The sequence below is a fragment of the Rattus norvegicus genome, chromosome 18 (assembly GCF_036323735.1).
Source record: "Rattus norvegicus strain BN/NHsdMcwi chromosome 18, GRCr8, whole genome shotgun sequence".
Lineage (NCBI taxonomy): Eukaryota > Metazoa > Chordata > Mammalia > Rodentia > Muridae > Rattus > Rattus norvegicus.
This window is the reverse complement of record NC_086036.1, coordinates 14,334,810-14,348,419: the sequence shown is the minus strand read 5'-3', so window position 1 is coordinate 14,348,419 and position 13,610 is coordinate 14,334,810. Positions and strand designations below refer to the sequence as shown.

General features: G+C 39.1%; 1 protein-coding gene across 10 annotated transcripts in view; it reads left to right on the top strand.

Moving 5' to 3' along the window:
* Nol4 (nucleolar protein 4) overlaps positions 1 to 13,610 on the top strand; it is a 362,395-nt gene that overhangs the window by 221,278 nt on the left and 127,507 nt on the right. For 8 of the 10 annotated variants that reach the window (XM_039096914.2, XM_039096918.2, NM_001415694.1 and 5 more), the window contains one exon: positions 12,189 to 12,472. In XM_039096914.2, the coding sequence (XP_038952842.1) occupies positions 12,189 to 12,472 (284 nt within the window). Of the gene's footprint in view, positions 1 to 7,567; positions 8,069 to 12,188; positions 12,473 to 13,610 lie in introns of those variants that run through there. The other 2 variants (XM_017600975.3, XM_039096917.2) reach the window with 2 other exon arrangements.

Sequence of the window (13,610 nt, the reverse complement as noted above, 5' to 3'; positions counted from 1 at the left end):
TCTCATTGAGTCCTGGATTTCCTGTATGTTTTGGACCAGTAGTTTTTTCCGCTTTACATTATCTTTGACAGTTGAGTCAATGATTTCTATGGAATCTTCTGCTCCTGAGATTCTCTCTTCCATCTCTTGTATTCTGTTGGTGAAGCTTGTATCTACAGCTCCTTGTCTCTTCTTTTGGTTTTCTATATCCAGGGTTGTTCCCATGTGTTCTTTCTTGATTGCTTCTATTTCCATTTTTAATTCCTTCAACTGTTTGATTGTGTTTTCCTGGAATTCTTTCAGGGATTTTTGCGATTCCTCTCTGTAGGCTTCTACTTGTTCTCTAAGGGAGTTCTTCACGTCTTTCTTGAAGTCCTCCAGCATCATGATCAAATATGATTTTGAAACTAGGTCTTGCTTTTCTGGTGTGTTTGGATATTCCATGTTTGTTTTGATGGGAGAATTGGGCTCCGATGGTACCATGTAGTCTTGGTTTCTGTTGCTTGGGTTCCTGCGCTTGCCTCTCGCCATCAGATTATCTCTAGTGTTACTTTGTTCTGCTATTTCTGACAGTGGCTAGACTGTCCTATAAGCCTGTGTGTCAGGAGTGCTGTAGACCTGTTTTCCTCTCTTTCAGTCAGTTATGGGGACAGAGTGTTCTGCTTTCAGGCGTGTAGTTTTTCCTCTCTACAGGTCTTCAGCTGTTCCTGTGGGCCTGTGTCTTGAGTTCACCAGGGAGCTTTCTTGTAGCAGAAAAGTTGGTCTTACCTGTGGTCCCGGGGCTCAAGTTCGCTCATGGGGTGCTGCCCACGGGCTCTCTGCAGCGGCAGCAACCAGGAAGACCTGTGCCGCCCCTTCCGGCAGCTTCAGTGCACCAGGGTTCTAGATGGTCTTTGGCTTTTTCCTCTGGCGTCCGAGATGTGTGTGCAGAGAGCAGTCTCTTCTGGTTTCCCAGGCTTGTCTGCCTCTCTGAAGGTTCAGCTCTCCCTCCCACGGGATTTGGGTGCAGAGAACTGTTTATCCTGTCTGTTTCCTTCAGGTTCTGGTGGTGTCTCAGGCAGGGGTCCTGCCGCTCCTGGGCCCTCCCCCACGGGAGCCCAGAGGCCTTATACAGTTTCCTCTTGGGCCAGGGATGTGGGCAGGGGTGAGCAGTGTTGGTGGTCTCTTCCGCTCTGCAGCCTCAGGAGTGCCCACCTGACCAGGCGGTTGGGTCTCTCTCCTCTTAGTTTTAAGGACAATGTCTGTACTGATGTGATACTCTCTGTCTTTCCATGTATCCATCACTCCTTTGGAAAAATATCCTTTCATGTGTCCTATACAAAGTATCTCTCCTGTGGCTGGATGTTCTTTTCATTATTAGTTTTGATAAGTAAAGAGAACAATGGTGTTGGGCCTTTCATCTGAGAAGTCCCTAGATGTAAGTAGGTGGGACTAAACTATGTTCTGGTTGAATCTTTATGAACTTAGCTTTCTGGGTTGTCTGTCCTATTTATTTAATTCAACTGCTATCCACTGCCTCTCATGACACCAACAATCAGCCAACTGTTAAGAATAAATGATATTCTTGACATGTGAAGTATTAATTATATTCATCTCTCTCATTTGGTAAGTAAACTCTTGCAGAAGAAATACTTCTAGAGCTGAAGAGTTGGCAAGGTGAGGCACAGAGCTTGCTGTGCAAGCATAAGGACCCAAATCAGCACTTTGAGTCTGAATCAAACAGTTAACCTCAGCATTGAGGTGTGAGGACAGGCAGATTCATGGAACTTCAAAGGGGCTCTTCAATTATATCCAACTCCACAGTTTTTGTATGTGTTGTCTCATAAGCTATAACATGCTCTATGTTTCAATGTCATAGTCCCTCATTAAGGGAATTCAGGACAGAAGCTCAAGCAGGAACTGAAGCAAAAGACCAGGGAGCAATATTGGTCACTGGCTCCTTACTCCCTTACTTCTGCTCAACCATATTTTTATTTAACCAAAGACCCCATGGCTTGGGATGACACAGCCTGTAGAGGACTAGGCCCTCAAATATCAATCAGCAGTCATACTATATACCACAAGCATTTCCATGGCCAAACTGACTAGGGAATCTCTCAATTGAAACTCCATCAGATAACTCTGAGCTGTGTGATTTTGACATCTGAAGCTAACTGACCAATTAGGTTTTCTACAAAGCCAAAGAAATATTTCTCTGTAGTGAAAACACTTTAAGGTTATGTTTTTGGGGATGGTGGTGGTAAAAGAACAGCAATTTCACCAAATTAAAGAAAACAAATACAGAATTGATAACTTATTGGAAAATCTATTGGTGTCTACAGAATCTGTTTTAAAATGATCACTCACTAACGTGGAAAGATTATAACCAGAAAAACAATGGAAGTTCAGTAGTAACACTTTTTTATACTTTCTATGAGTTAGAAAATACCAGGTTCCTATGACACATTTCCTGTTTCCTAGCTTCCTTTCTTCTAAGATGGTGTAATGCCCCAAAAGACCTGCACTTCTAGATTAGGAGGAAAGAACCGCTCTCCAGCTTCTGCAGTGACTTGTTTAGACACACAACGTTTGGCTGTTATCACACACAGGACACCACTGCACATCACTAAACCATCTCACAGACCCAAAGACACTTGTAATGAGTACTTGACATAAGCCTGGACATTCATTTATTTCCAGATGAAGCTAGTGGTACATATAAGCTATTTCCATCTTTTTTTATCCAGTGGTTGTAGAGAGAAGACCCATTGTCCTGAGTGGGGTGATCTAATTTTCGGCTCATGAACAAGGGAAATATATAATATATAATTGATGATTAATTGGTATATTTACTAACTAATTTATATACACCAGTGAGGTAATCAAAGATATATAGTTGGTAACCCAAGATTTTACTCTGGTTCCAAGCTACAAATTGTATTGATGATGAGCAAACTTCAATGTACAGCCCACATTTTCATTCCTTCTTGCAGATGTTAAGCTACTCTGGGACTTGCAGGGTGTATGTCTTAGAACAAGATCTTTTCTTTGCCAGCAAGAATTGTGCTGATAGCATCTTCCCTTCTGCAGAGAAATATAAGGGGTGCATCAGGTGTCTTCTGAGGACACACTTTTTAACCAGTTTTGCTGTTTGCTTTGCTATTCTGTGGAGGATCACCCCAGGTTTCATGCACAACCCGTGTTTGATCCAGACAGCAAGGGAACCCTTTCTCTGTTTATTTCATGTGTTCAATCTCTCATGATATGCCTGGGAGATTCTGTGATGTGGATACCCATCCTATCATTGCTCTTACAAGGATCAAAGAGAAGCCAGTCAAGATCCTATTCAATTACTTCATACATAAACCTATCACATCTTGGTCTTTTGTATTTTTTATTTCTTTTCAGTTCTTGAGAAGAAAGGATGTTCTGATTTATTTTTGACCTTAAAAATATGACATACACACACTCAAAGCCTTCTGAGCTTGTTGGCTGAACTAAGTGTTAATATAGGGCAACCTCCTTTATGATCACATTCATTTTGGCCTCAAGGAGAACATATCTTTTCAAAATAACTTACTGTAAATCTCTGCTCTTGTTTGTGTGACTTAGTTATCAGTTTGTATCAGTTATAATTACAACTTGAGCCATTTCTCCTGGAAACTGTCAAATAATCTGCTAATGGAATGACCTTTTATAACTTATGCACGATGATATCTTGTTACTGCTGTACACCTAATGTTTTCAGGTGCTATCCCCCAGGTGGTTTTCTATTACCTTTCTCCGAATACTCTGGTTTCCATGCAATAACAGTCTTAGGTCCATCTTAACCTTAACGGGAGATTTTTGTCATTGTAAATAAATGCAATATAAAGCTAAACGTAGCCTAGTCCACAGCTTGTCTTAGCTTTAATTTATGGTAGCAAACAGCTACATTAGTGCATGAATACCATTCACACTTGCTTTACTGCTTTTTCTTAACTACGATGCTGTTCAATCTATTCATCTAATCTGTTTTTGAGCCCTTATCTGTGTCTATAATGTTACTTTTGTGTAAAAAAAATTAGGCTAGGTTCTGCAGAGGAGTCCAAAGGCATATGAAAGGACCACAATCTGTGCAAGACCCCTCTAGACCAAGTTCTCAGCACAAAGGAGATTTATTTGCTCTGGAGAGACAAAGGAATATGTTGACAGAAAATAAGAGACAAAGATAGGAGATAGAGGACTAGGGAGAAGAGAAAAGAAACACAGGCTAGGGGCAGAGAATATTTATCATGGAGTGGCAAGGGCTGCCTCTGGATAGAGAGGAGACCAACATGGTCCATGGGCAACAAGCAGTTTGTAAAGGCAAGGGGGAATCCAATGTGAGGATGAATTGATTTGTTTAGATTGGGCCATGTTAATTATGGTTCCCAAAGGAGAGCTTTTGATTGCTGGGCTTTAATACTTTGATAGCTGGACGTTGGTGGTCAACCTTGGGAGAAGGAAATGGGCACATAAGGGAATAGATCTTGGTGACTTAGCTTTAGGAATGTAATCTAACGGTTTTTAGTTAGCAAGCAGAGGAAATGGAGAATCAAGAGTCATAGTTGCCATGCTCTTGCCTACTTGAACCTAGTTATATAAAATATAAAATACCTAGGCTCTGTTGAAATGGCTCAGGGGCTAATCTGCTGATTTAAGTTTTACCAAGCAACCATGAGGACCTGAATTCAGATCCTTGGAGGTGCATAAATGCTAGTAATCTTATAATATCAACCTCAGTACATAGGTACAGGACAAGCCAGATTAGCCATATAGCGGAACCCTCAGTTTTACTGAGAAACTCTCCCTCTGTAAATGAGGTGGAAGCACAGAAGGCCTGGTTCCCATCTACTCTGGCCACGCGAAAGAACACAGAGAAAAGCATACGTGCATTACACATACGCATGAACACGCACACACACACACGGAATCACATAAACCCATACCCATGAAATTAGAGAGAGAAAACCATTGTGAAATGCTTAGCTTATGGAAATTTAAACTCTAATTGGTTAATGATACACATTTTGAAAATCATGGCTAGAAAAGCCTTTCAAGAAAGGCAAATAAGTCAACTGCTATTAACATGTGCCAAATCAGCCCTGGAGGAAAAGACCTGGACACTGGCAAAGGTGGTGGAATTGATAATTTATGTACAATAGTACAATTTAAGACAAATAAATTAAGTTGCAGGTTAACTAATTCAAGCTCACCTTATCTTGAGTATGTAGATGAATCAGAGTGTATGTATGTGTGTGTGTGTGTGTGTGTGTGTGTGTGTGTGTGTGTGTGTGTTTGTGGTGTTTGAAAATGACTATCAAATCATATTTAAAATATTAAAGTTGAATACACAATTGAAGCTACTCAGTTCTGTAATATACTAAATAAGCCAACAGGTAAATGTCAAAAAATATTTTGAAGATTAGAACATAAACCATAGAAATTTATTACATTAATGTTCATTTATAAGATTAAATACTTAAATACTACACCGAGTAGTTTTGTAATGGGTCATTTGATAAGTGGACTCTCCTAAGTCTTGACTGATATTATCATTATCAATGAGTTTATCCAAGTTCCTGGCTTGGGTGATGTATTAAGTTATCATGGAGATAAGAATCCGTGGGAAAGCACCCACAGTTCTGTGAAGTCCACACCCCCTGTTGTTATTATGTAGGATCTCCTCCTAGCTCTTTGCTTGTTTCTGGAGCTGCTTATGAGAAATTGAATAAACTTTAAACAGTAACCTTATGTATAGTCTTGAGGTTTTTTTTCCTTCAGACTCTCCCTCTCTTACCACATCTTCCCTGACATCTTGATGCCATGGTTCTTGTTCTACCTGATTTAATAAGAATCACTTCTAGGTTATGAAATATGGGAAAACAGGGATATTTGTGATTTTCCTTCATTGAACATGCCTCTATGTTAATTTCACCTTATATAAAACTCTCAGGAACTTGATATTGTTTTGCTCCTGATTTGACAGTTTTGTTTTAGCCTAATGTCAGAACAATGTATATGGTTTATATTTGAAATTGCCATGCCCAGTGGAGAATGTTGTCCACTATGAGTGTTTAATAGAAGTTTATTTTTAGTATTTATGTTATGTGTATTCCCTACACACACACACACACACACACACACACCACAGCATGTACATGCAGTGCCCACAGAAGTCAGAAAAGTGCATTGTATACCCTTGAACTGGAGTTTCAGAAGTTTGTGATGAGTACTCTAAATCCTCTGAAGGAGCAGCAAGTGCTCATATCCACTGAGCTACTTCTCCAGCCTCTGGTAGAACATGTACTACAAAATAAGTCAAGATTACCTTTGGTTGATAGATAACAATTGGCTTCATTGTTGGATCCCTGTGTTGAATTTAAGTTATATGCCATTCTCTACATTACCTTCTTACAGTTATTCTAATTTTAAGAACGAATTAAATGCTCCCAAACAAAGCAAGACAAGCCTATATTCTGCAGTATTAGTTCAGTTAAAAACTAAAGGCGTTATTTTCTCACCTTCAGTAAAATCAATTCTATGCTTTAAAAACCAATGTTCTGTGCTCTTTCCAGTGTTTGTCAGACCTGCTTTTATTTACCACAGTAAATTTGTCCTTGGTGTGATATTTTGATCTCAGGCCTTGGCTTCATTTTCCGGTAAACACTCAAGGTTATGTTGTCCAATAGTATACAATCTGAAGAATTTTGTGCAATGCAAATAAACGGTGTATTTTTAAAAAATTGTTTAATTAATTAGTTAATTACTTTGAATCAAGGTTTCATTTGACACCAAGTTTCAAACCCATTATCGTCCTGCCTTAGCATGTCAGATGCCGGGACTCTAACATTTCAAACTATTTTATTAGATTTTTTTCCTGTCTTGGGAAACCAGACCTCAGGAGTAGGGATTTAAATTCTTGTTTATGATGGGAGAGCAACCAAGCATTGAGCTCTGGAGTGGGGGGAAATCTGGTCCCACGCTGTATGCGCATGTCTTTAAATTTTGCCAGAGACACTGAGCTTACAGAAGACATCAACAGATTTAAAGGACACGTTAACCTGAACTCACTTTGTAGATAGACTTTGAAAGAACTTTGAAACTTCCTTTTTCTTCTGTGTGTAAGGTTCAAGATTATACACATTTATATGTTGATTCAATGTTTACCCAGAGTGAATAAATGTAACACATTTAGGGGTAAAAACTAACAAAAGAAATGGGTGTTTAGAGCTATAACATCTGACAGATTTTAGGAATAAGCTTCCAAGGATACTTCTTCAAAGTAACAATGCAGTTTTTCCAATTTATTTTCTCAAAGCCGCTGGCTAAAGGGTATGATAAAGGTCTATGGAGAGTGACTAAAGTCAGATACTTAGGTGCTTAAGGACTGTACACACACATACACACACACACACACACACACACACACACACACACACACACACACAAGCAAACGAGAGAGACCAAGAGAGAGGCTTATCCACACAGTATACACACTCATAGTCATACTCAAATACACACAGTAACACTTATACACCATAGACAGGGATAAAGTTTATTTAGGAGGCTTCATAGGGAGAAAGCTACCTATTAAATTTGGTTGCCATTAAAATTACCTCCACTCAGAACAGTGATGAGATTGATCCAAGTAGTCAGATTGCTCCTTGGTCCTTACTAGCTGCTGGTTGGAATGGGGAATAAAGAAGAAGAAGGAGATGAATAGCTTTCCCCTGGGTATTACTACCTCCTCTACAGGACCTAGGGCAGAGATAGCAGGGCTGAAAGTCTCCACAACACAAATTCCACTCCATCAACCTCCTCTAAGGATAGGTTATATCTAACAGTCTCTGCTCATCCATATCAGGGGATTCTACACTATTGTGTCACCACATTCCACACTCTCAGCCACTGCTAGGTATGCTGTAGTACCCAGATTGACTCCTTGAGAGAAGACCCATCAACCTGAAAGCAAGGACCTGAAGCCCCTCCCCTCAATACACACCACCAATAGAAAGAGTCTTCTCTCAGTGTAGCATCCTGTTTGCTACCTACGAGCAGCCAAGGTTGATGGAGCCAACTGCACTGGGTAAGAAGGCACACGACCCCTTGAGAGCAGTGAGTTGATGTGAGTTGGTTATGATAAACTGGAAAATATAAATTTGCTAATATGGTTGAATGAAGCCAAAGAATAAAAATTGTTAATTTATCCTCTAAGGTTTAATCAGTGCTCTACATTGATTGTTTAAATGGGAATACCTAAAATTTGTTTCAAATTTGATTCTTATAAAATTTTAGCGTGAGATGTTACTGTTAACCATTTAGATTACAAGGTATGTATACCGAATAAAAATAAATGTAATTTACTGACTTGTTCTATAAAACACATTGATTTACTTAGGAATCAAATATGTAAAGCTATTGAGTTTGGTTACCTTGGTAACATCTGGAGTGAACTACTCCATTTAAAATATTTCTCACATTGCTTATATTTTACATGGAAATTATAATTAAATATTTGTAAAAGAGTCCTCAAATGGTAATTTTCATCCAACCTAATATATAAATAATTTTTCTGTACTACCTATACATCATGATTTCAGATGAAAGGAAAACATAGTAGGTTTAATTTTTAACTATAAAAGAAATTGCATTTGCTTTGTGCTAGCTATTGATCTGATTTAAAGTGTAACACAAATTTACGTTACTCTATATTAGTAAAGCTTTCTTACCAAAACCCAGAATCCTTAATATATATTTAGGGAATACTAGTGAAGAAAAGTTGGATCATGTATCTGTGAGTGAAATTATTACATTGAAATATGCCCATTGTGTTCTTCAGACTCCCCTCAAATAGAACAACAAAAGTAATCGACTGCATATTTGCATAAATGCTTCAATTAGAATAAAATCGCATACTTCCTTTTCCAGATTACTTTTATAGACCATTCCATTTAATTCTGTATTTAAAAATACCACGCGTTCATTGTTAAAAGGTTGGCTTTGTTTTCTGGAAGAAATGGCCGTGGAAACTGACGTTACATTGTTAGGGAGCTGTCTCTCGAACATTCCTGCATACGTGTGCTCTGCGCAGAAACTGCTTTTGATTGGAAATATAGTGTATACTGCAGTATAATCTGCCATTTGATCATGTTTTAACTTTTTCACAAATCTGCTTTAAATTATGACTTAATTTTTTTTATTTAAATCCATGCGATGTGTCTTTACTTCCCTTCCCTCCTGGGATGCTGGTGCACATCTGGACGCCTGGCTCTCCCATTTCTCCTCTCCACTCTTCTGTTCTTCCTCTCCCTGCCTATCCTTGCCTTCAGAGGGGGCAGTTTTGGTGGCTTCTGACTCTGCTAACTGATCCTCGTTAAACTTTCATTTTACCCCATTCGTTCTCCGGTACTCATAAAATCTGTGCAATGTCTTTAAGGGGGAATTTTAGAGTCTAGTGAGCTCCTTTATCTTAGCTAAGATAGAAATGGGATGTCAAGTTTGAGGCAAGCCTGAGCTACGTGGAAAGATATCGTCTCGTAAAGCTAAACAACTTAAGAAGATATTTTTCCTGTTACCTTTCTTTTTTTTTTATTAACTTGAGTATTTCTTATATACATTTCGAGTGTTATTCCCTTTCCCGGTTTCCGGGCAAACATTCCCCCCTACCCCCTCCCCTTCCTTATGGGTGTTCCCCTCCCAACCTGTTACCTTTCAAAGCAGTCGTAAACTGTTCCTTTTTACTCCAGACGAGTGCCCTCTAACAGATACATCGCTTCCTGTTCTATCTCCGGACGAGTGCCCTCTAACAGATACATCGCTTCCTGTTCTATCGCTCCCTTCTTTTCCCATTTTCTTTTTGATGCTCACCATGGTGCCTGTCCATCGCTTTGCTCATGCTGATCATCCTGCTGGGAAAAGTCCTAGCCTCTTCACTTGACAGATGCTACCTATCTTTAGGAGTTCAATCATGTCACCATACTACCAGAAGTCTGGCTTCTTGTCCTTGATAGCAACCATTTCTCTGTATTATGCTCACTTTTCTATCTCTAATTATATGTGAACTCAATCAAAGCAGAATGTTTATAGGCCAAGTATGTATGTGTGTGTGTGTGTGTGTGTGTGTGTGTGTGTGTGTGTGTGTGTGTGTGTGTGTGTGTGTATTGGATTCAGGATAGGTCTAAAATGATCTGTAGGGTAAGTAAATAAGCAGATCATTTTAGAGTTTCAATGTGTATTACTATGAATGCAATAAACATTAACTATTCCATTACACCCCACAAAACAATGCATATTTTTATTATATCCAGAAGTGTGTAAAAATCACACTGCATTTTGTTTCTCTTACTCATTTGTATTCCTGTGGTTGCAATTTATTAATACTCTTAGAGAAGTGATTTTGCAGATCTATTCTCTATGAACCTTCATAGTCCATGATATTTTGACATAGGAAAAATATAATATTTTTTTGTAAATTTTATCTATGTATCTCTCCTGTATACACTGAAACAAACTCTAGCCAGCCTTTCCTATTCAATACTTAATGAGGTGCATTTCCCTAAATATTAAAATGGAATATGAGTAACTACTAAGTATATAATATATTTGATATATGTTATGTTCATCCTGGATATATATAATGTATTATAATATTTTAACTATTTCATTAATTAGCTCACTTTCCTATTTTTGTAAATCTTTGCCATTTCTGAATTTTTTTGTTATTCAGATCAACCCTGGTAGAATTATATTTTTAGTTTCACAGAGATATACACAAAGATTAAAAGATAAAATTGTCTACACCTAAAACTCCCTCAAGTACAATGCTTGGGACAAAGATTATGAGTGGTTTTAATATACTTTACATAAATACTTAATACTCATCAAAGATGTGGCAATGTATCCACCTGGATAGGAGCTGCCATTTATGAATGAATTGCCCCAAGTCTGCATGTTCTTTTTTATAAATTATTAATCATTCTATTCATTTGCATATCAAATGCAATCCCCTTTCCCATTTATCCCTCCACAAACATCCATACTATCTCCCTTCTTCCCCCTCCCCTTTTCCTCTATGAGGGTGCTCCTCCCCATATTCACCTACTCTTTTTTTTAATTGGATATTTTTTATTTACATTTCTTATGTTATCTGCTTTCCCAGTTTCCTGTCCATAACCCCCTATCCCATTCTCCTCCCCCTTTTTCTATGAGGGTGCTTCCCCACCTATTCACCCATTCCTTCCTGCCTCCCCAACCTGGCATTCCCCTGTACTGGGGGGGTCCAGCTTTGGCAGGACCAAGGGCTTCTCCTCCCATTGGTGTCTGACAAAGCCATCCTCTGCTACATATGCAGCTGGAGCCATTGTTCTGTCTATGTGTACTCTTTGGGCCATTCACCCACTCTTGCTTCACTGCTCTAGCATCCCTGTCTGCTCTTGCATGAAGCCTCCACCAGACCAAGGGCTTCCCTTCCCTTTAATGTCAGATAAGGCCATCCTCTGCTACATATGTATCTGGAGCCATGGCTCCCTCCATATATGGTCTTTGGTTGGTGGTTTAGTCCCTGGGAGCTCTAGGGGTCCAGTTAGTTGATGTTGTTATTCTTCCTATGGGGTTGCAATCTCCTTCAGCTCCTTAGTTCTTTCCCCAGGTCTTCCATTGGAGTCCTCATGCTCAGTCCAATGGTTGGCTGAAAGTATCTGCATCTGTATTAGTCAGGTGCTGGTAGAACCTCTCAGGTTACTGCCATACCAGGCTCTTGTTGGTGTGGTGTGGGGGTTTGGTATCTGTAGATGTGATAGATGTTTACCTGAGGTGTTCTTTGGATGGCTTTTCCTTCAGTCTCTGTTCCATTTTTGTGTCCTTGTATTTCCTTTGGACAGGAACATTTCTGAATATTCTTAATGGAGAAATCACACCAATTTGCAAAGCAATTGGTAATCAACTAATTCACTTTATTAGATTTGACTTTTCCTTCAGACTGCTGTTGATATAAACTTCTTTTCTTATTTGATATCACGTTTGTGCTTTAGTGTGCTTACTAGATTCAAAAATAACAATTGTTGCTTCAGAACCAGGTTACCCCTTAGTTAAATTACATATAGGACTAAAATTAGAGGCACATTGCTACATTTCTTTCAGAACTTAGTCGACACTAGTTGTAGATGATCTGACGTATTACTTAAATTATCAATCTTTCTTCCTAACAGATGACTCTGCTGCAGAGAGCTCTAATGGCAATGAGACTCTGGGGCACAGTTCAGTTGCTTCCGGGGGAGCACATGGCAGGGAGCCTGGGGACTCCAGCAGTGATGGCAAAACGGGGCTGGAGCAGGAAGAACAGCCACTGAACCTGAGTGACAGTCCCCGCTCTGCACAGCTGACTTCGGAATACAGGGTAGAGGACCAAGGCAGTAATGGGAAAAACAAGTATAAGAATCTTCTAATCTCCGACCTCAAGATGGAAAGAGAGGCAAGAGAAAATGGAAGCAAGGTAAGGTTCCACTCCGTCGCCAAGTGGGTCAGTGGGTCATAAAGGTCAAGTTGGTCACAGACATACATTACTAATAAACTTATAATCATGCATTATGTATGTTCACAAAATGTTATGTCAGGGGTAATAGAGCCAAGTGAAATATGTCTCAGAGCTGTGGGTGTTATCTGATACAGAGAATCGTTTGATTTAATGCATTTCATTTCTATAATCTACTTACGGATCAGTTCCCTGGGAATTTTCCAAGTGCAAATGTGAAAGGTCTGGTTTCAGTTCACAATTTTGAACAATAAAAGGATCACTCCCTCCTTTCCCTAGATTGAATAGGCGACAGGCCAGTGAAGTTTCAATTAAATTCTCCTGTTTGCTTTAGAGACCTAATTGGCTTTAGGGAGGCCAGAGAACCGTGAAGTGCCCAAGTTAGAATTTGTAGATCAAATATACGCAGGGAATAGTGAGCTGTCAGTATACAAGAAGGAATTCATAAATTAAGTATGTGCAGAAAGGCATAATGGAGAAGCAGTAACCTATTGCGGATATATTACCTATACTGAATAAATTAAACTAAACTGTAACCTCCATGCTCAGTTGTTTTACTTAAAAACTTTAATATTAATATTTTACCAGTTTAAAAGTATCTACACTGGAAATTTTACTGTGCTTATTTAAAAGACTCATTTTATTCTATTGATGATAGTGAGCTTGTGAGCCTCTTAGCCAAGCTCATCGAATTATGCCGCTGAGGTCTACCCAGCTGATATGAGAGGATGTCAGAAACAGTATTTTTGAGGGTACCGCACTTGGACAGAGCTGAGAATATTATGTCATTCTTCATTTTGATGTCATTGATTCAATCTTGTTATGGACCTAGCTTTTGACATCGTATTCTGTAAGCAAAGTGTCTCAGCCTAAATTAATGTCTTAATTTGCAAAGGTCCCCTGTTTCTGAAATTGACTGTTTAAATCTCCTCCTTGCCTGAGGGTTTATCCTCTTTTAGGCAAGTCACTTGATACCATAGGACACTTAAGCTCATTGCCTGAGAGACGAAGCTACCATGTTTGCTCTGGTAAATGCACAAATACATTTTTCATTGGCTCAAAGTTAGATCACATCACATAAGTGACATGATTTGAAGCA